Here is a 24728-nt window from a genome sequence, read left to right on the forward strand (position 1 = left end):
AGCTACAAAATAAAAATTTTTTAAATGGGTGGCTACAATTCTTTTTTTATATTTATATACTAGTATTCATTTTCAATTTAGTAAAAAATTGCTATTACGCATCGTTTACGAAATAATCAGTATCTTATGTATTAAAAAAGTTAGTTTACTATTACAATTTGAAAAACAATCGGCAGATTACATAATAATATTTTTAATATTTTTAAATCTAATCGATTATGTCAAATAGTATCACTGGCCATTAAGTCCTTAAAATATGCGACTTGATTTGTAAATAATATGTTTGTATAGCATGAAGTATGAATTAACAGTACATGATAGTCAGTCGTTATGATGCCAATCATATCGTAAAAGATGCATAGTAGCAAGGTATCATTTTGATTGCAAATGATAACTATTACATAAATATGAAAAAAAGAATTATAGGTATCCATTTAAAACAAAAAGTATATTGACTTTCATATCTCAAGGTCATGAATAAAAATATTTTTACGTGTACTTTGTAGCTAACTTAGAAACATTCAAATTTATCTTAATAAACTTTTTTATATTTCAGTCACGATATATTTGTCACGAGACACCTATAAACAAACATCCTGTATATTAAACAATATAATCAATATTGACTCATAAATTAATAATCATTATATAATTAAAATAAATATATACAATATTGATTCGTTAATTTATCTTTGTGTAGTGAAATGCTTGTAATTGTCAAGTCAAATCGAGACTACGAACTTTCTAATTATCAATATGATTAGTTAATACAATTACATAAATTAGTATGAAAAGTTAAACTTGTTCAAAGTTCATAATTATTCAGTAACGGATTAATATTTTAATTATTTTTAATCTTAACGCAGGATAAATATTTAATCAAGATACTTTAATATTTAAAAATCTTATTTTAATGCCAATATCGTATATATTTTAAGGCTGTTTACTACATTTTGTTCAAAGCATGTGTGACTTCAACAACAGGTGACAAAATATAAATTACAAAAGAAGCGAAGAATGTGTCCTTACCATGCCACTATCATATCGGTGTATAAGCTTGTGTTGGTTATTCCACACTCACGAGCCATAACAATTGGTTTCGTGTGAATAGAGTGAGTAGTTTAGTAGATTGTGAGCTCACACTTTTCAGTATTATAAGTATATCTTTCTTTAATGGTAACGTGCGTTTTGCAGTGATCCATGCTGGATACGACGTTGGTACGCATTTGTTTTACAATAAATATATAGAAAATAATAAATATAATTAATACATATATATATATGTATATAATAATAATAATATAATAATATAATAATAATAAAAATGTATTTAAATATTATTTATATACATCTAGATATTATTTAATACATTTGATATTATAATAGTAAAGACAATTAGCTTCGACTGATCATGAGTAAAAACAGTATGAAAACAAATGGATTACGATTATAAAGTAATAAGACAAAGAGAAACAATAGCGAATGAAAACAAAAGAAACATTTCGTACTTTTCTTGATGTGTTTATCCAATATAAATTGTCATTTATATTAGATGGATGGTCATGTATCGAAATTATCAAGGACACGATTTGTTGAGAATTTGCGCGTCAAACCACCACGTAAAATAATACATTTTTCCTTCTTTTGTTATCATAAAGTACCGTCATCATACATGTCACGTTGTTTCAATATAAATATATTCTTCTGTTTCTTCTTTTTATTACTGTTTTTATTATTATATTATTACATTACATATTATTATTATAGTAATAGTAGTAATAATAGTAATAATATGAAGTGAACTCCTTCAAAAGAAACTAAAACAAAATAACGCTAGAAAAAAAAGCTCATGGATAATATGGAAACGAACTCGTATTTTGATCCTTATTAAAAATAATATATAATATATATGTTCATTAATTATTAATTCTAAAAAAATAATCGACAAATATATATACTTTATATACATTTGTCATCGAACAAAATTATACTGCTGTTCTGTCCTATTTACCATAGATTATCGTGAAATGCATATCAACTATCAATGGAGAAAATAAATATGAGATTGAATAGTAACACTTTACTAAATTATCAAATAAAGAAAAATGAGTAAATTAATTCATTATTTTCATTTACATCGATACAATAAAAAAAACCATTAGAATCATTTAAGCCACGAACCTAAGATTTCAATTACGAATCTAAATAATTGCCAATATGTTATACATGCTCTCTTTTTAGTCTATCTAAATCTAAAAGGAACTATAAATTTTTCAAAAATTTAACAATATTTTAGAAACTCAGATCCTTTGACATAAACGGATTAGATACGTATTTCCTTATTTTTGCCATTTATCTGGCCAAAGCTTACTAAAATGATCGAGTGAGTTACCGTAGCTTCTCTGCGCGACAATCGAGAAACCCATTTTTTTGCGTTTAGAAATGTTTAAAAAAACAAATATCAGCTATTTACGCAACAATTAAGCAAGCAATCGCTACTTCACAGATATAAACATACGCCATTCAAACGTGTATATAAAAATCGATAGGCGGAGCAAGCCGAAAATTTCGAGGAACGCAACAGTACTAAACTTTTTCTTCATGAAGAATATAGGAAACAACGATTATGTCATTACTGAGAACAGACGTAATTATCGATAAATTGTAATGAACTAGGTCTCATTTTAAAGACAAAAGTTTACTCTAAAGTTTTCTATTTGTACATAAATTATTCTTGAAAAAATATCATTTTTAGCATGATTTTTTTCAAAGAAAATAAAACTTTTTCAAAACTCTACCAAAAAAATATCATAGATTAAACCTTCATTTTTAAAATGAGACCTTGTTCATTAAAATCGGTTAAGAATTACGCCTGTTCTCATTGATGACGTAAACCATTAAAAAACCAGGAATACGACCTTAAATTCTTTCATTTTCTTGTATTTAGTTCAAATGTTTTATTACTAGATGGCACTTCAATAATTATTCTTATGGTAGATCGATAATTCTTACTTTACCGATGCAGCAAGAAGAGAGTATGATTTAATCGGCAAAAAAAAAAATGAAAGAAACAAAAAGATATATAACACCTAAAGAGCTAATCACGTTTTGTATCGTAATCTATACACTTCTTATAATTAAGTTTATTTATTTTTAATAAAATTAAATTTGTTTTTAATTTTTAAAAAAATTTGAATTCATTTAATAAAGATCTTTAAAAGCTACTTCAACCAACTACGATTAATTTTAATTAATGATCAAAGTAGTGTAGCCGACAAAACTTTTAAGTATCTTATTTTTAATCTATATTTTCATTATATCTAATAACCATTAAAAAATTTTATACATAATATGGAAGAGACGTAATATTAATTAAAATAAACTAAAAAAATACATATATACATTTTCATATTATATATAAAATTTCTGAATGATTGATATCATAAGAATATAGATTAAAAATGACAGTTAAAAGTTTTACTATTGGCTATTCAGTATCGATCATGGCATTAATATTTCTATGATAAATATATAATTATAGACACATTTTTTATCAATAGTTATGAATAATAGACATGTTAAAATTATTTCTTGTTTTTACCTAAACTTTATTACAATTATAAAATGTAATAATAATAATAATAATAATAATAATAATAATAATAATTATAACAGAAAAGTTTTGATAACTTATACTGTACTCAATCAGAAGAAAATTAAGAATACCTAAAGCGTGACGCTGATGGGTCTAGTGACATTTATGTAGATAAACAGACAACTTTTTGTCCCTACACTTCCGACGTTAGCAGGAACAGGAAGACAGTTAACAGGAACTGTCCAATTTTTTGCAGTTTTATTTTATAAAACTATAAAAATTAAGATCAGAAAGTGAGATTAAATTAATAATTCCATTACATTAGTTTTTATTAATTTGTATTATTTATAATTTGAAAGTGTTTATGTGTTGTAAGTTTATATAAAATATGTTTGAAAGTGAAGATTGGAATTTTGATGAGGTAATTAAGAATTATTGTCTTTACTTTATTAGTACATTGTTAAATAATTAATAAGTCATTCATACAATTTAATAAGTAAATCATATATTTAATGTACATTTAATATGTTCTAGGAATTTTTGCAAGATGTAGATGATAAAGCATCAAAGTTCTTTTCACAATTGGAAAATGAGGAAATAGAATTACCTGTAAAAAAACGTAAATTGAATATATATAATAGTACTATTATTTCACCCAATAAGATCATCAATAAGCAACAAAGTACAACAAACAATAACAATGAAGACTCCAATGAAGTTGACATAGGTTATACATCAAGACAAAATTTTGTCTTAGGCTTATTTCAACAAACTTTAAAAACAAATGATGATTCTAAAAGTAAATGTAAGAATCAAGAATTATATAGTAAAGTAAAATCATGCATCGAAAATACTTCACAAGAAAATATCATTTCCCAAGGACTAAATGGATCTAAATTAGAAAATGATTTAAATATACAAAAATTGAGAAAGAATATAGTACTTGATATTCTTAAAAAAAAGAATGTCAAAAATTTAACAGATAATAATAATACAATTTCTTCTAATGAAGTTACACCTATTCATTCTCAAAGTCAAAAGATTATAGATAGTGAGAAAAGTGAAGTCGGATTTAACAATTTATTACGGAAATCAAATTCTTGTCCGCTAAAATCACATAAATCACCTTTTTTCCATAAGAATGAAACACTTACTAATACTACAGTTTCTAACATAAGAAATTGTAATCAAAAATCAATTATAAATGAAGATCATGATAAAAGACAAAACAAATTGATACAAGAAGTATCTAAAAATATGCAACAACCAATAAACAAGAATATTAATGATAATATGCAAGATATATCTACAGATTCAAGAAAATATTTATTAATGCAACATTTAAAACATTCTACTTCATTTAATGAAGGATTTGATAATATAAAGCATCCATCTTCTATATTTAAAACAGAAAAGCAATCAAACAAGAAAACAACTCTTGTAAGAAAATTTCCAGGACCAGCTGGATTATTACCAGATATCATTGACACTTCAATAATTTCAACATATTTAAAAAATTTAGAAGACAGCAAAATTGAAGGCATACAAGATCAGAAGGATACTAATTTAACAGAGTATTGTTCTCAGAATACTAAAACTTTGTTTTCAGAAGGTGCTTGGCAAATAATGTTAGATGATTTACCTACAGAATTCTTAAAAAATTACGAAATTGCACAAATTAAGCAAATAGCTAGCGCAAATCAACATCAGTGCATTAAAATACCATTTCTTGCAGGCATAATAGAAAATATAGATTACAGCCATGAAAATCCTTCTATTGTATTAAAAGACTTTACAGATAAAATTGAAGGAACGATACATGCAGATATTCCTGCAAAATATCCTGGAACTTTAGAGAAAAATGTTGTAATTTTATTACAAAATGTAGGATTATTATGTATTTCAGGGACGTTTATTATTCATAAATATCATATTCTAATTTCGCCTTCAAATTTATTAGCAATTTATTCTCATACAGGAGATATTATACATACACTACATATGGAACTTTTAAAGAAAGAATTTTGCATGATCGAATCTAATTCATCAAATTTAAATAAACTTCAAGATGATAATATAATAGAAGGAAATTTAGATAGTTCATATATTTATCAAGAAGATAGTTCATCCTCTAAGAAAAATTGTAACAAAACATATGGAAATCTCAATCAATCGAATAATTCTGATATTGATTCAGGCCTATGTTCATTTTCTGTGGATTTAAATGGAGTTAGCAATTCTCAGAATCAGAAAAATTTTAACAAATCAAAATTATCAACGAATTTATTTGAAAAAGAGAAGAATACAAGTTTAAAAAATGATATTATAGTGAAAGAAAACAAAGAAAATATACATGATAATAAAACTACATCTTTACAAATCTCAACAGACGCTTCATTAAAATGTCTTCAAGATCGAGATATAAATAGCAGTGATAAAAGAGAAAATAATGATCAAAATCAGAATGTATCAATAAAATCAAGACTTTCTATTTTTAAATGCAGAGATGTTGTAACACCAGTAGAATCCATTTCTGGACATGAAAATTTGCATACTGAAGCAATATTACAAAATAATAAAAAACCTGATAATAAAAAAACACTATCAATGGACAGAAACTGGACTGAAAATATATTACACAATAATGATAATGATTCTGATGATGAAATGTTATCACAATTAGATGTGGACAGTATATCATCTAGTTATTATGATCAAAAAAGTTAAATGTTTTTTCTTTAAATTAATTCTTTCTCTGAAACTACACTCATTTCAAAAGGATGAGTCAGTGGTCAGCACCAACATTTAAGAAATATAAATCAGTATTTATATTTTATAAATCTGTATAAATTTATAAATATGTTCATATTTTTTATATTTTTTATGTATATATTTAGAGTAGTTCATAATACTATTTAAATATCTTTAGTTTTCATATGTATTACATTTTTTCTATTGATTAGTATTGTGATTATACAAATATTTTCATAAACTACCAGTTAAGAAATGATCGAAATTATGTTATTATATTACATATTTATTACGTTGCTTTTACCAATAATGTATTTAAAATGAAATTAAGGAAAGAATGATATTAAGTTATCAGCAATATCATTCTATAATTCCTCGTTGTTACAATTATATATATAAATTATTAATTTTATACTTGTACAAAAAAAGAGATAATTGAAAATAATTAAACATTTTTATTTTCCTATAACGTAATATCAATGTTGATAATTGATATTAATAATAGCGTTTTCACACACAACTCAGCAATCAAACTCACTGTTACAATTATGTAACAAAACTACAGTAGCCAATGCTATAATCTATTATTCGTCACAATCATTTATCCGGTCGAATTTGATTCGCACCTTGAGCAATAATAATTATTGAATTCGTTTAATTCAAGTCACATCTTAAATACATTTAAGAACAATTAGATTAGACAATGCGACGCTAAGATAAACATTCTTATGTTAATTTTATTGATATCAGAATTGTACGGAAAATTAATCGTATCCACATTACTGTTATTATAAAATTAAATTTTTGAAAAACAAATAACATACTTAAGTAATGTTAACAATCTGAAAATTGATAAAAAATAAACCTGCATACTTGAAATTACAATGAGTGTATTTGTTGTTCATCGGGTTAATAAAAATAAAATTATTTGACAACTATATAAAACTATCTTTAAGTTAAATCTCGTTTTTAGCAAACTATTCAAAATAAGGTCAAAAATGAATCACAGATAAGAGAAGTAATCAACTTATATCTAAATTTTTATAATATATCAAATCTATAAAAACAAATAATTGAATTTTGACATTATGTATACAAGTGATTAATCGATAAAACGGAAAAGGAAATAAGTTACTACTAAAAAATTTAAAAAGTAGATATATATCTCTTTTCCAACTCAACTATGATTCAAAGCATATTAATTATTTTTCTATATAAATTCAATAATGATGTACAAAAAATATATAATTTACGAAATAATTATCGTTCTATTTGTGTGTGTATGATATTCTCTCAAATATATCGTCTTGTGATATTATGCATTTATATAACTTTTTATAAAGATCTGTATACTTTTTAATTCATACAAGTTATTAGATTTTCAATTAGACAAGATCATACAATTTTAATTACAAGTTTTATAATCATAAAATACTTGTACTTGGAAAATTAAGATAAATGACGATAAATTACTACCTAATTGCTTCACTCTTGTAGACAATGGTGGATTTAGTCGTTAAAAAGTTGAACGCGTTATAAAATTGGGGTTCCATTAAAATAAATCTATTATGCATAATATATATTTTCTCGTTTCAACTGTTCATGCGAATGATGGAATGAGAAATACACATGTCCAAATTCGATTATAGTCGCAAATACAGAAATAAAAATTATATTTCCGACCATCAGATACTGAATTAAATTTATTATATAATATAAATTTGTATTATATTTATATTATATCGTATAAAATTCCCTATCGTACGGGGCCTGAGGCGATCGGCTCCACTGCCTGTGCATAAATTCATCATTCCTTATAGATATATATTTAGATATATATTTGATTCGTTCACAAGCTTAAACGGATAATTTTATTTTTGAATTTTTTAAAATTTTCTACCAAAATATTTAATTGATGCTTAACTTTTTATATTTTATATAAATTTCCTTGATAATTATATTCAATATCATTAAATAACAAAACTTTGTATAGCATTTTAGACAATTGATTAATAAATAATTTACTTTAGAAACCAATGTGATTAATTTCATACGCTAAATTAAATTATTAATTTTATAAGAATATAGATCAGCCTTTACTATATCCTAGTAGCAGAATTATAATAAAATAAAAGAAAGATATAATAGACTTGTGGAAATATATCCCCCTTTTAAACATGATTAGTACAAAAACTTAAGAATACAAATCGATGTGACAGTACATCTGAATGCATCTGACGAAGAAAACATTATTTATGTCGATAATAAAAACAATTATTATGAAATTTAACCATTTAATAATAGCAGTAATAGTAACAAACAGTTTCCACTAATTTTTCCTCTAAAACTCTTAAATAAACAATAATCAAATCGAAAAATTCTTAGTTGTGCGAAATTTGCATTAATAATAAAGATTATTCCCGGCATATAATATTTTAATGCAGTTTACATGTCATGACGTAAAAATTACATCTGTAATTAATACATTCTAGAATATATTTTTCAGTATATATTTTATAAAATAATTTAAAAATTGATATATAAATTTATTAATTTTCTTTATTTTTTGTTTTGTGAAACTAATTGATTTGATGAACGGCTGAATATATAGACAAGTATTTAAGTTTTCTTGCATATTAAATTTATTATAATTGTGATCACTCTAATAGTGATAGTCTTAGCGAAACGGAACTTGTGCAAATCATAAGACGATATATTCACATGATTATCAGTTAAATTTTTATTTTATTAAACATTTAAGACACCTATAGAATATCGAAGATTAAAGCGTATCCATCGTGATCCGTTGTGTTGCTTCTTTAGTACCTTCATATGCTCAACCCTTCTTTATTTCTTTTCCATATTATAACATTCGACATACTATAGTATTAAGTAACCTACCTCAAATTTCTAATCTAGACAAATTACAGTTGATAATAGATACTATTTGATATCCCACGGCATAATCGGGGAGCCTCAAGGTTGATCCAATAGATCAGTTCAGAGCATTGGTATAACCTTCCTTGCCGAGAAGGGAATCCAGTTCATGGGTCTTCTGTATTCGTATTTCATACATCCGCGATTAAGTGGGGTACCGATTCAGGCCAATATCAGGAAAATTGAGATCATTTATTGGCCATTGCGATGCTATAGTAAAATGATACTTAATTGATATCGATCATCTTATCTTTATCACTTTTTACTATTATTACTATGTGACACAAATTTGATCTATGTGTATTATTTTTCACTATGTAACACCATTTTATGGATATTCATTAAATATCATTTAACTAAAATTTTTCAAATGAGAATTTCATACAAATTTTTAATCGTTTCATATTGGTTTAACTTATCGTCTCTATTCCTCGTTGAAAAAAAAGGAAAAAATTATAGACATTACTCAACATGAAAATCAAAATGATTTAATTTAATAAGATTATTCCAGAAAATTTTTGTGACAAAAAATATAATAGCGTTGTTTTTCTTCTGCAATAAAGTACATAATAGCCAAATTTAATACCATCGATTAGATTAGCGCGAAAGTAACAAAATTCTTTATTGTGTGCAAAAAATGGCAAGGATTATGCAGATCAAAAATTTCATGATATTAATAAATTTTTTTTTTGCCGAACAACATTGCGTCAAAATTCTTTCATGTTTCAACAGAACATCGAGTATTAAAAATTAAATATTTTCTTTTACTTGCTCAAAAGAGATAAAAAGAGAAAGTAGATAATTCAGATCCTTTCAAAGAAAAATGCTTTTTTACAATACTATTTTCCTATACCACTACTTTCCATTATTATTTTCTATCGTAATAGGATAATCCTACAAAATAATATACATTAAGTAAGATAACACATAGATTGATCTAACAATGAGAAAGAACTTTGCCATTAATCTACGAACAAGACAAATAGAACGTTTAAATGGATGTTTAACATAAAGTACCGTTATTGTAACAAAAAGAGAAACGAGATTGCAACTTCCATGAAATAATTATCGCATCGTTTTTACCAAGGAATATATATATATATTTACATACATCAAGGATTCGATCCTTTCACGTGCGCGCTCGTGTAACCGGTAGCAACACATACACATACACACACACAGAAAAAGAGGGAGAGGAAGAGAGAGAGAGAGAGAGAGAGAGAGAGAGAGAGAGAGAGAGAAAGATAGAGTATATACACAAATACATATATATGTAAGTGCGTTGGTGACGTAAAGTTTTGCTAAATAGGTCGCCATACCATAGATAGACGGTATTGATAATTAAGGCTTGCTGACCAACGGTCACCGATCATTTTCTCCTTTCTATTTGTCCGTGACACGTGAACAACACGTAACACGAAATTACGTATTCTCATATTTCACGCATGTACATATAATTCTTTATGATAATCTAATATAATACGTGCATGTATATATACATACATATATGTATATATACATACATATATATATATGTATGTATTCATATTATATATATATATATATATATATATATATATATGTATGTATTCATATATGTGTATATATATATATGAAAAATAAAGTTCGTAATTTTGACATTAGTTACATTTTATATGTTCGACTTTAATAAGAAATAATGCAATTTTCGATCGAGAACTATTTAAAATTACTGAAAAATAAATCGAATGCAATGAAAACGTAGTTACAAAAAAAAATATTGCAAAAGATACAGATAAAAATATTCAACGTTAGTTGGTAATCTCCAAGAGATTATTTTCAAAGAATTAACTCGCAATATAAATAATCTCGCAATGCATACATGATCTCAATAATAATACGATTTTATCGTGTGAATACCGAATACAATAACTAGCGAAGGATTATCATTATCGATCGAAGAATTTCGGCGAAATATGTGTGCAAATGTATATATTTATGTATGCGTTTACGCATTTGTTCATAATTGATCTAGTCATTAAAATAGCTTGTAATCTCTTTGTTTAATACCACTGTCAGACATATACCTAGAATGAAGACAACTGTTTTGAAAAAGGACGTAACGTCGTGCAATATGATGATATTAAAGAAATTCGCATACTTAATTTTTCATATCATCCGTTTTGACGCAGTCGCTTTCTTGTTTTATTTTTGCTTGTAAATTAATAAAATAAATAATTAAGTTAAATATCTAATTCGATTAACAATTAATAAATTAATAAAGTGAATATTACGTTTCTTCCGAAGAAAGAGAAACGAAATAATGATGAACGATAACAACTGATTTAATATTTCTACGAATATTTTAGTCAATACGTAACAATAAGTAATCGAATATAGTGATTGAAAGTTAAAAATCTTTATTTTTGCAATAAATAATTAAACATAGAATCATTTATCTACATTGAGAATTAATGCCAGTTAAGCGATATTATTTAAACTCAATTTATTATCCAATCAGTAAATTTATTTTATCAAATCTTGGAAAATAATACGTTCTATTATCATTCAAGAGGGATATAGATAATTAAATTATACTAAAAAATAAAATGATATTTGAATCTTAAATCTAGAATTATATAGTTTTTTATCAGTCTTATTACCAGTTATCATTTCAAACAAGTCTCTTCAAACAGATTAACATTGTATCGCTATCGTATTATTTTTTAGACGTCATAAGATCCCAAATTATAAATTGAGAATAAATTGATAGAAATTTAAAATGGAAATGATGTTCACCTATCGTTGGTTCATTTACATATAAGTGTGAAATCTTCCGAGTTTAAGCAAAATGCCTTACGTTACGTTTCCAATTCCCACTCTAACCGGATTATTGCGAAACGGCAGCCGTGCCAGATTTCTGCGCAATAGGTATTTGATTATTTTTCTTTTTCGGGCGTCTCTCAAACATTGTTTTGTAACGAACATGAATTGAATTCAAAAAATAAAGTAGATAATTTCGTGGATTATACGGAATAGCAAACTCATTATAATTTAAAAAACAAAAACCATCCATGTATTATAATATATATATATTATAATACATGGATGGATTATATTACGTCGATATGAAAGATCCTATAAAAAACCCTCTTTTATTTACTTTTTTCTTTTTTCCTTTTGTTGTTAATAAATGATGATAATAGTTTATAATTTCAAACTAACTACGTTTGTTTTGTTATGTTTATTTGGAAATATCAAAGAGTATTTACAGAACGAGTAAAAAGACATATTTACAAATGACAAAACAATAACCCAAATGAGACGTGTATAATTGACAACATAAATACACTACATTGTGTAAATGATTATATATGAAGGAAAGAGAGGGGATGAATGAAAGAGGTGGGGGAAATTCGAGATGACAACGTAAGAGCCGAAGAGTTTGAAATATCACACTTATAGCCGTAGTACTCGTTTGAGTTTGACGTGAGACAGGTGTATTAGCGTTCATTCCAAGTCATGACTTTGTGCTTTGAGGAAGAAACATAAAGAGAGTCTAGTATAAAATCACACTTGAACAAACGCGAGTTTCATTGAATTCGATTGTTATCGAATTTGCGCAACTCGGACGCTCCTTTCGATTTCTATGTAAATTTTATTTAGCTCTTAGTTTGTTTCTTTCTCTTTCTCAATTATCTTTTTAATCTTTTTTTTCCTTTCTTATCTATCAGTCATCTTAAAGGAAAGAAAAATTGTTACTGTTATAATATTCGTAAGGAATCCGTTGAAAATTAAACATCGAAAATTAATCCCAAGACATCTCGGTTATGTCCAGATCCGCGCGAAAAGCGCGGACGGCATTCTAAAAAAAAGAAACTGGAATTATCTGTGCCTCGAGGAAAGATACAGGCAAACTGGGTGAGTAAAACTTCGTTTCGTTTCGCTTAATTTTTCTCTTTGTTCATATCTTTCAAATATGATCTTCGCGTATGTTCGTGGAAAAGTATTTTTTAATATCTCCGATCTCTGTAAAATACTTCTATTGTATATAATTTAAAAATTAATTCAAATTTATTCAAATCGATTATAATATAACCAACTTTTTATACATATTTGCAATCTCCTAAAAAAAAAGCGATAAAATTGCGATCACATTTTTCCTTTCCATCTGAGTCATCATAAATATTCCTACTTATACGTAAAAAGTTGAAAAATAATGATGAAATAATGTCGCTTAGAGAATTAAATAGATCGGAAAATCATAATTAATAAATTTTCTTATTTTTTGGCTAATTGCATTGATGAATTTACGTTATCATATGCAATAAATAATCTTGACTATAAAATTAATTCTAAGCCACGCTCGTATCGCAATATCCTTTTAAAAAATCGCGGTTTATTTTTTTTCCTATACATAGTCAAATCGAAAGTAGCATAACGTAGCAGGATGTACCTTGTCGCCTAATAAGAATAGAACGAGTTATTATGCAACCCTAATTATCTCTTTTCATTCAATTGTAAAACACGGAGTTACAATGTCGCTATCGCAAGAATTTCCACCTGATCTATCTGTCCGTATAATTTCGTTAAATAATTACTGCTAATCATTAATCATCGTTTATATGTCGCAAAGAAAGACTTACAATCATTATGTCGTCTTTGACAACTTTTACAATACTGGTCGATTTTCTTATAACAGTTTCAAAGAACTCAGTAGTTACTTGCCTTGCTATATCTTACAATTCTTATCGCTTCTTCACTTTCAAATTTCATTTGACAGTCTACAATTATTTTGATATTAAAATGTCGGGAATCGAAGAACTGTTGCATAAGTGAAATAACTTACAAATTAGTCAGTCAATATATATTAAATAAAGCAGTTATTATGTTTTTGTGACTAGACGAACGCAAAGAAAATGAAGTAATACCGATACAATATATCACATGTTAAATACAATATGTTTTGTCCTAGTGAATTTTTACTGTAGAAGTTAAAAATAATGATAACATATATCGTGAACAAGCTGAAGCAAAATATTCATTACTTTTTTTCTTATCGTATTTTTTCTATAATAATTTATAAGGAAAAAAAAGAAGAAAAAAATATGGACGTGTACGTTGATATTTTATCTGTCCAAATATTTCCATACAGCTAATCTCTTTGATAGAAGCAATAAAAACGAGCTCAAAAGAAATATATTCTGACTTTGGCAAATATAATAATCATTCGTACAGTTATCGCACGTCGATCTTATGCACACCTATATATATAGAACGTCAAAAGATATACCGGACAAACTTTTCGAAGGATACATTTGGTGTGCGTCAGCGATTTAAAAAAATACTACCTGTTTGACGGCCTTGTTAAAATTGAGGTTTTTGTGTTGTCTCGAGTATAACTCAGACAACACAATAATAAAACGTTTTTAAAGTGAATTCGATTTAATCTCATTTAATATGAAATGTTTAAAATTTAATTTTCATCCGACGAAGATGAAAACAATTTTGCAATAAATAAGACGCCTTAAATTTGCATTAAATTGAATAAAAAAATTTCTTAATTCGACCTTCATCGAAATATTTCCAACTGATTCTCAAATGTTTTATTTGGAATAATTTTAGTCTACTCGAATTTATCGAACTATGTCGTATAATATTTTTCACGTACACAACACATTACAGTATTGTAATTATCTACTTATTGTTCCTTTAAACCAACATGTTTATGTTCTTGAGGATTAATTGTAACAGTACTGAAAATTAAATAAAGCGGTTGTAAAGGAATTTATAACGACGCAATGTAACAGGATTTTAAACGGGTAATTAAGTACGGCAAATTAACACAGATAAAAACATATATTATACGTATTATAAATATTATACTTCGTTCATTAATGGCGCCTTATCAGCGTGTATTCATCACTTATAGCACCAAATTACTTTCTTTTCGGGTTATTTATTCTCTCGATACATCAATTGCATTTGCACTAACTTCATACAAAAGCTGTGAACTTCATTTAGACGGTATGAATGATTTGAGTAATGAATTATTTCGTTATTTGACTGTACAACGGCTGTACTAACTGTGTGTAATTCAAGTGCACGGTCAACGTAATCGCATACGACCATGATTTATCTTTCGCGTCACTTCCGCTTTAAAATGATTTTTCAAGGAAAAGGTTATCGCGAGTCTTGACTTGCGCGGATAAGCTTTGAATTTCTTCGATGATCGAATGTCTTGTCAAAATTCTTTTACAATTTTACAATTCGAGTAAATCATGAAAATTGTAAGAATTTTATCCAATAATGCATAGGAAAAATATTTAAATGACAATAACGTAACAATTGAATGCATTGTAAATATGTAATTATTTTCAGTGCGATATAAAGGGAGAGAAAAGTTTTCTAAGCTGACAACTACGTCTTGAAAAAGCGAAAGTTTCTAATACAGAATCACTGACCTTATTTAGATAAACGATCTCGAAGCTATCTTGAGGCGATTATGAGCAATTCGAATGGTAAGAGGATCAACTTTTTAAACAAAGAAAATAAAACATTTTTTTGCATATTCTTCCGCTGTTCATTTTTCAATATATCGTATTTAAATTTTACAAATTTACTTTTATTTCGAAATACAGATACTTAATTATTGCATATTCATTGATAAACAAAAATAAAATATAAAAATAATATTGAACAAAATATTAATACTTATTGAAAAGAGCTCACTGTAATGTAATAAAGTAATACATCTATATCTTCGTGAAAGAAACAAACGAATTAAAATTTTTATGAGACGTACTTTTATGACATTACAGAGGTATTATTGTATTCTTATCGCGTAAGCTTATTTCTAAAATCTGTAATATTATACATAATTGATGGTATTAGAATGGCAAATAACAAAATCCATTACTGAATCTCCGTTCTATTTTAGCATGGCAAAACAATTCGTCTTCTTTTTCTTTTTTTTTTTTTTTTTTGTTTTTTTTTTAAATATATTCTACTATGTTAATCGTTATATCGTATCAGATCAAATAAGATAATGGCAAGATGTCAACGAAAGATCGCGCCATTTACAAATACGAACCATAACAAGAATTTATAACTTATATATTGTGACTTATTTCTTTATTGCTATCTTAAAATATATGTATATTTCATTATATTCTACTTATAATTTAATTGTATCTATGTATATACATTAATCTTCTGTCCTAGCTATAAAGAAAGATGAACAGTCGAAAATAGACTGTCAAAAGATCCAAACTGGCCAAGATGAAGATATAGTAAGATCACTTTTTTCTTGTTTTTTATTCTTCGATGTTATATATATGATATACCCTATTAAAATATGTAAATATATAATTTCAGCAAGTATATGGATTTGAAAGGAGTACATTGAAAACGATTATAATTTACATTTCTTATATATTAACTGTCGGTTTCGTAAGACTTCTTTTCCATTGGTACCCGCGATTGTATTTGTATGCAACACATAGGAAATGCCCTTTAAAGGAAGCCACAAAATTGCTTGTGATCGTAAGTGTTATTACTTCTTGAAACAATTAAAATCATTATTAACGCACAAGCCTACCATTATTATTTTTCTCTTAATAGAAGATAAAAATTTACGTAAAATAACAATAATTATACATGCAGGATGACTATCAAGGAAGGTATAAATCCTATTTCGTGAAGAACGTTAAGACAATATCTACTGAAAACGTGAGGTCAGTTGAATTTCAATTACATATATATGATTATGATACAATTATAATTCGTAAGAATAGACATAAGAGCGTACATAACGTAAATTCAATTGAAATAATAAGATAATCTATTGGAATGATATTTCGATTATCATTGATTAACAATTAATATTTTATACAGATAATATCTTATTAGATGATACATTTTTCAGTGATAAATCATTCAGTTCAATTTTGGGGAGCAATAGTATAAACTTGCTTGAAAGTGTCAGAAATAAAAAACTTAAACTTAATTTAGAAAATGGTACAAAATCTGAAGTAACAGAGTATAAAGCATTTTGGTGTAAAAAACAATGTTATATTTGGGATGTTACACAAAATGCATTTTCTAAACTCGTTGGTCTTGACAAATATATGTTGTGTTCAGACCTTCATCTTGGTCAGAACAAGGGACTTTCTAAGGAAGAACAATTCCTAAGGTATTTTAACATATAAAATAAAATAATTTAATATATAAACCTTAATAATTGCTTAATATTGAATTCCACTTATACAGAAAATTTACTTTTCTTTATTTAAACTTTATAGGCGAATCGTCTACGGAAACAATGAGATTGTTGTGCCAGTACAAAGCATAGGTGTATTATTATTATTGGAAGTTTTAAATCCTTTTTACATCTTTCAAGTATTTACTTTAGCAGTATGGTTTGCCGAAGAGTACCTCTATTACACCATTGCTATAATATGCATGTCTTTTTTTGGAATTACAAGTTCCATTTTGCAAACACGTAAAGTAAATAGATTACAACTATAATTATCCAATTATACTTTTTGTTAATTTAATATGTGTAAAAATATAATTTGTGTATACATTAGAATCAATTGAATCTGAAAGGAACTGTGGCCTCTTTTGAGAATGTTAGAGTATATCGAAGTTCTGGTATATTTGAAAGCATTTCAAGTAATGAACTAGTACCAGGTGATATTATAGAATTACCAAACCATCATGGGACAGTTGTATGTGATGCAGTATTATTGACTGGACAATGTATAATAAATGAATCTATGCTAACTGGTAAGTATATCTCATTGAAAATTTATTTGACAGTTAATATCGATTGAAGAAATATTTATTTTTTGATTAGGTGAATCTGTACCAGTTTCTAAAACACCATTACCATCAAATCAAGTGCCATATGATTCAAAACAGTCTTCTCATCATACATTATACAGTGGAACTACTATAATTCAAACTAGGTATGTATAATGAAAATGTAAAGTTGCATATTTCTAAATATTTCTAAAATTCAACAAATTATTATCTTCCATATCGTAGATGTTATGGAAATAAACCAGTTCTTGCAAGAGTCATTAGAACAGGTCTACAAACTAATAGAGGTGCATTAGTCGCAGCTATATTATATCCTCCACCAGCAGACTTCAAATTCGATCAAGATTCATATAAATTCATTGGAATACTCGCATGTGTTGCTACTTGTGGTTTCATATATACGGTTGTTACCAAGGTAGAAAAAAGTCCTATGGCTATGAATCTATTATTAGCTATTTCTACTATCAGACTATTCAATATCTTTTACAAAAATTAGGCTTCAAGAGGAATTACAGCAGGTGATATTGCAATTAAAGCTCTAGATATAATTACAATAGTCGTTCCTCCAGCTTTACCAGCTGCAATGACAGTAGGAAAATTATATGCACAAGCAAGATTAAAACGTACACAAATCTATTGTATCAATAATAGGGTCATTAATGTCTCTGGCAGTATTAATTGTGTGTGTTTTGATAAGGTAAGAATGTTAGAAAATAATAATTAACATATTGTTAAAAAGTCATTAATCTACAGATTTGGAGACTATGAAATATCAAATTTCTTCTTTACTTTCATCTACTTGTACAGACTGGAACGCTGACAGAGGATGGCTTAGATATGTGGGGTGTTGTGCCATGTACAAATGGTAATCTGGAAGAATCAGAGAAGAATATACCGAAACTACAACATCATCCTCTTTTTGAGGGTATGTTAGTATGTCACAGTCTAAATATCATTAATGGTAAACTTTGTGGGGATCCGTTGGATGTTAAGGTAATCATATAACTCTCAAGATTTATCACTAAATTTGGTTGTAAGATAAATTTAATAAGAATCCTAATTTTTGTTATTATAAAACTAATCATAGATGTTTGAAAGTACTGAATGGATATTGGAAGAATCTGATACAACACAATCAGATAAATATGATCTTGTGGCACCAACGGTAGTGAAACCACCAAAAGATAATAATTTTACAAAAAATATGAATAAAATTTCAGAAATTGGTATTGTGCAACAATATCAATTTTCAAGTTCTTTACAACGAATGTCTGTGATAGTACGTATTCTAGGATCTAACCATTTTAAAGCATACACTAAAGGATCCCCTGAAATGATATTTAGTTTAAGTAAACCAGAAACACTACCAAAAAACATAATAACAACTCTGAAAACTTATACAGAGCAAGGCTATCGAGTAATAGCTATAGGACAATCTACAATAATTGAAAATGGTGCTAAGGTAATATATATTTATTAATTATACAGCATTAATGGACTTTTTCCAATTTAGAAAATAAAATAAAATAATTTTGTATATAGGTATCAAAAATGACACGAGATGAAGTCGAACAAAACTTGGAATTTCTGGGTTTAATTATCCTAGAAAATAGATTAAAAGAACCAACAGTATCAGTTATAAAGGAACTTAGAGAAGCTAATATGCATGTGATAATGATCACAGGTTAGTAATTTGTAGATTTATTTTTGTACTTACAATTAAAATGTTATTCATACATGAATAAAATCTATCTTTTGTTGGTTGATATAGGTGATAATATACAAACTGCAGTAAGTGTTGCAAAAGAGTGTGGTATACTTTTACCTAATGAAACAGTTATAGATGTAGTCATAGTTCCAAATCAATTTAAAAAATTCCAACCAGAAATATTTTTCAATGCACAAAATATAACTCCAAAATTGGTAAGTATGTAATTTTAAAAACTTATCTTAACATCGAAACCTTTCTTTTTTAGTAATGTCACTCACTAATTACTTTTCTCAGAATCTTCAAAGCAAGAAACATATGATACCAATGTTAGATGATATGGAACAGGGAATAGATATAAAAAATTATAGATTTGCTTTAACTGGGCAAACATGGCAATTGTTAAAAGAATGTTATCCTGATATTGTGCCAAAAATTTGCGTGAGGGGAGCAATATTTGCAAGAATGACAAGTGATCAAAAACAACAATTGGTTCTAGAACTTATGCAACTTGGTTATTATGTGGGTATGTATTAACTACGTTTATGAATTCATTACAAATATTTAGTTCGATTTCTTAAATATACTTCATAGTTATGTGTGGAGACGGCGCAAATGATTGTGGAGCATTAAGAGCAGCTCATGCAGGTGTGTCACTCTCAGAAGCAGAGTCAAGGTAAAAATTGAATCAAATTAAAAAAGATTATGTTTCAAAATATACCAAATATTTTTTTTTATAATTTTATATATTTTTTATAATTTTATATCTTCTTTTTTCAACATTTTTTCTCTTTCAGTGTGGCCAGTCCTTTTACTTCAAGAATACCTGATATAACATGTATTCCTAAAGTCATACGACAAGGACGAGCTGCTTTAGTCACATCATTTGGAATTTTCAAATTTATGGTTGCATATTCCCTGACAGAATTTTTGTCTGTTATAATTTTATATTCAATAGACTCTAATTTGACAGATTTAGAATTTTTATTTATTGATATTTTCTTGATTGTAAATTTTGCTTCCTTTTTTGGAAAAACACAAGCATATGAAAAAAAACTTGCTAAAGATCCACCCATGACAAGTCTCTTGAGTTTCACACCTCTACTGTCTTTAACAGTGCATATGTTAATAATGACAACTTTTCAAGCAATAGCATATCATACTGTACGATATTTCCCTTGGTTTACACCTTTTGTTCATACTAGTAATATAGGATATACATGTTATGAAAACTATTCAGTATTCTGTGTATCTATGTTTCAATACATTACGATGGCAATAATATTCTCGCGTGGTAAACCATATAGGCAACCTATTTATACAAATGGTATGTTTACATTTTCTATTGTTCTTTTGATTTCAATTTGTGTATATATTACAGTTTATCCTGCAAACTGGGTAATAAATTTGTTACAATTACTTGTACCTCCAGACTATAATTGGAGGATTATAATTTTAGTACTTGCTTTAGCAAATTTTTTTATATGCTTAATTGTTGAAACTTTAATAATAGAGTATGGAATAGAAAAGAAGCTAATGCCAAAACTTCATCGTCCTGAAAAATCCAAGAAACATTATTTAAGAGTAGAGTATGAATTGCATAATAATCCAAATTGGCCAAAATTGGATAATGAACTACCAGTTTTACCAATTACTCCAAGTGTTGAAAATATCATCAAAACAATGTACCTAGAAACTTCAGAATGTCCAAATACTGTAAATAATCAAAAATATAATGAACAAAAAGTATTAAAACGATTAGATGATATCAGAAAAAATGGTGTTGACAATCAAGGATTTGTAGAAGATGCATTAATCGAAAATGTGAGCATTATCACTAGATTTTAAGTACTGCAAGAAATAAGTTAAATGTGACTTTGACTGATTTTTAAGGATGTGACAAAATATATTTAATCATATGTATATATAGTTTAGCACAGTATTTATTATAAGTATTGTTAATTTTTGAAATGGCGAACAATATATTAAATAAGTAAATAAATAAAAAAATTAAAATAATATTATCTTATAACAAATACATGTATTATGAGTGAGGATCATTTGAAAGATCATTGTAATTTATAATTATTAAAATTTAATTTTCTATTAAGAGAAAATTTATCTGTTTATGAAATAAAATTACATTTATTTTTTATCCTCTAATATTACATCTTCTAATTCTAATTAATTGTTTCTTCACTATCTGTGATAAATATTTAACTAGTTATCAATACGGCAATTTTATATTCCTTTTGACAAGGAAGTACCGACTGATCATTTGTATCATATTTTTATATATGATTGATATACCATACTTGTTTTTAAAGATAAGCTTCTGAGAATTGTAAGAATGCAAGATTATTAATATTACACCAATTATCGATTATTTCTATAATGAAAACAGTAATAATTCATAACTGAATTCAAAACATTATATATATAAATATATTTTAAATATTATTTAAATCCAGAACATATTTATAGTATTTCTTGTGCAACTTGACATGATTTGATATGATATGATTTATATTTATAGATGTAAACAAATGCCTAAATTTTGTTTCAAACATTTCTAGACTAAAAAACTTTCCTTTTTTTAAATTTCTCAACAATTTTTATTCAAGAATATGAAAATTTAGAAAGCTCTTAATATAAACATTTTGAAGAAAATTTAGATATTTATATAATCATAATCTAATATATCAATATATTCAGTTATTAATTGTATAATTATTACAATATGTTTTAATAAAATAGATATTTAACTAGAAATAATAATTTCAGAAATTTTATTAATTCTTTTTTCCGGACATATATAAACACACGCGCATTCGCGTTAGTTTACACATTATTTCAGCTATCAAATATTAAAGGCATTAATATATTTATATATTCAACTAGTTCACCTATATCTAAATTTTTCTCAATCATAACATTTTCTAAATTAACAATACTATCATAATTTAATTTTACACTCTTATATATTAACTTGTCTATAGAATGGGACATATTTAGTTTCTTTATTTATGTATATTGCATTTACAGCAGATATACAATGTGTTTTTTTCAATTCTTTTGCAATTTATAATAGATATCCAAGTCATTCTAAAATCTTCCATTAATTAATTCAACGTTCCATTAATATTTTTAGAATGTAATGTTTTTAATTGTCTCCCTAATTTCTTTTTAATGTGCATTCTAGAAATCATATCTACGGATTCAGTAATGCTTTATAACTTTTTTGTCAAGTACACTATTATAATTTTGTACCAATACATTCAAACTAATAAAAAAGTTTCTTTAATATTTGGATTTATATGTATCATTGCACATTTTAAATATGAAATTAAATGATCATAGAAAAGAGTCAGTCATCCATTAAAAACAGGACTCAAAATAAAATTTAATATTTTTAAAGAATCTCTTCTTCTAAACTGTTTTTTTGGCAAGATAAAGTAAAGATTCTTTATAACAAAGGATTTAATTGAAAATTCAAAATTTCTAAAAAATGTTATAATAAAATGTCTTCGAGTTGTTTGATTGCTTATTGACAAATTATGGAATTATGTTAGTGAAGTTTTGCTAATAAATCCTATAGATCAAAGGAAGACAAGGATAATATTAAAATGAAATAATACTAACGAAAAACTTTGGGATAAATATTATATAAATAAACGAAAAGTATTATAATATGCAAACCTCAATATTAAGCTTAATAACACTTTCAGCTTCATCGTTTTATTAAAACTGTTTATAAATCACGATTTTTAAAATTTTAAATAATGTCTGTTACATTTAATTCTTTTGGTAATAGTTTACTTTTCTTTACTTTTATTTTCATTTTAACCTTCTCTGATTTTAAACGTTTTAAATGTTTATGATTTGTCGCCATTTTTACAGTCTATACTGAAATATACTTTGTACTATAAAGCATAGTTATATAGTCGCATATATAACTATATTTATTTATTTTATATATTTTATATATAATGTTTTATATAATCAAAATATCTGTCTGCAATTATACATTTCTATATAAATAATAAAAACACGAGATTATATATAACATGTTGCCGATAATACTGGAATTTATGAATAATGTATATACAACACTAATATTAAATAATCTACATAAAATGTGTCAATATTATTTATATAAAGAATTCATTCTTATCTAAAATTTCTTGTTATTATTATCTTAAGCTCAAATTTACTTTACATATTAAATGATCCATTGTGTGTCAATTGAATTATAACACGTGGCTAAACTGACACGTGACTTGTTTTCATACAGTAATTAGATTGCGAGATTGTTTGACGTCACAATTCTGCGCGATAAGGATTCATATATCCAACTGCATAAATCACAGAAATTATTTAGGAGAATATCGGATTGAAATCTTGTTACTGTGAAAATAAAATCGTAAAATGTATCATTCATACGGTTAAATGGATCATTCGTACAATAAAATGTATTGTATATAGACTAATAAATCACAAAATTAAATATTTTGAATAATTCATTATTATAATCAACACCACAGCAATTGAAAAATTTTACTGCCATGGTAAAATTTTTGTGACAACGCTACGTCATGGAATGTATTTTCAAACTCCTATGTACGATAATTGTTCCGTATAGAAAATATAAACCGCCTTAAAATTAATAGATTTTATATTTGTGAAAATAGTTGAAAACATGTATCTATAAATTTATATTCATACGTTTTTTTTTTTTTTTTTTTTTTTTTTTTTTTTTTTTTTTTTTTGAAATATGTAGTAATATATATATATATATATATATATCACATATTATATGCACATATCTGCTTGTTTAATGTAAATAAAAAGATACATTTAGGTTAATAATTGTAATACTGGAGATTTTTATAAACCACGATTGTTTGTTTTCCTTAGTCTGTTTTCTATTAA

General features: G+C 26.2%; 2 protein-coding genes across 6 annotated transcripts; both read left to right on the forward strand.

Moving 5' to 3' along the window:
* Positions 1 to 1083: 1083 nt before the first annotated feature.
* Positions 1084 to 7210, forward strand: LOC118445692 (uncharacterized). Of its 2 annotated transcripts, none has more exons than XM_085655045.1 (2): positions 1084 to 1218; positions 4130 to 7210. In XM_085655045.1, exons 1-2 carry the CDS (start codon positions 1201 to 1203, stop codon positions 6320 to 6322), a joined length of 2211 nt encoding a protein of 736 aa, XP_085511171.1. In that variant the 5' UTR covers positions 1084 to 1200; the 3' UTR covers positions 6323 to 7210. The 2 variants fall into 2 exon arrangements, with proteins under 2 accessions (XP_085511171.1, XP_035731325.2); XM_035875432.2 differs by lacking the exon at positions 1084 to 1218 and adding an exon at positions 3473 to 4016.
* Positions 1094 to 21849, forward strand: LOC118445691 (polyamine-transporting ATPase 13A3). Of its 4 annotated transcripts, XM_035875428.2 has the most exons (19): positions 12723 to 12913; positions 12997 to 13183; positions 15644 to 15783; positions 16487 to 16554; positions 16640 to 16807; positions 16928 to 16998; positions 17190 to 17456; positions 17566 to 17770; positions 17854 to 18052; positions 18123 to 18234; positions 18314 to 18503; positions 18585 to 18785; positions 18896 to 19081; positions 19176 to 19550; positions 19631 to 19772; positions 19860 to 20011; positions 20094 to 20322; positions 20391 to 20472; positions 20594 to 21849. In XM_035875428.2, exons 3-19 carry the CDS (start codon positions 15768 to 15770, stop codon positions 21642 to 21644), a joined length of 3714 nt encoding a protein of 1237 aa, XP_035731321.1. In that variant the 5' UTR covers positions 12723 to 12913; positions 12997 to 13183; positions 15644 to 15767; the 3' UTR covers positions 21645 to 21849. The 4 variants fall into 4 exon arrangements, with proteins under 4 accessions (XP_035731322.1, XP_035731321.1, XP_035731320.1 ...); XM_035875429.2 differs by lacking the exons at positions 12723 to 12913; positions 12997 to 13183 and adding an exon at positions 1094 to 1218; XM_035875427.2 differs by having other exon boundaries at positions 12723 to 13183.
* The last annotated feature ends 2879 nt before the right edge of the window (positions 21850 to 24728 follow it).

This window comes from Vespa mandarinia, chromosome 1 (assembly GCF_050613455.1).
Source record: "Vespa mandarinia isolate Hongniang chromosome 1, ASM5061345v1, whole genome shotgun sequence".
NCBI classification, from domain to species: domain Eukaryota; kingdom Metazoa; phylum Arthropoda; class Insecta; order Hymenoptera; family Vespidae; genus Vespa; species Vespa mandarinia.

Excerpts from the sequence above, each read along its gene's own strand:
- LOC118445691 (XM_035875429.2), top strand. Across the intron at positions 20,012-20,093 it reads AAAATATAACTCCAAAATTG|AATCTTCAAAGCAAGAAACA; the intron begins GTAAGTATGTAA and ends TACTTTTCTCAG. Across the intron at positions 20,473-20,593 it reads CTCTCAGAAGCAGAGTCAAG|TGTGGCCAGTCCTTTTACTT; the intron begins GTAAAAATTGAA and ends TTTCTCTTTCAG.
- LOC118445692 (XM_035875432.2), top strand. The coding sequence starts at position 3,984 with ATGTTTGAAAGTGAAGATTGGAATTTTGATGAG. Across the intron at positions 4,017-4,129 it reads AAGATTGGAATTTTGATGAG|GAATTTTTGCAAGATGTAGA; the intron begins GTAATTAAGAAT and ends AATATGTTCTAG.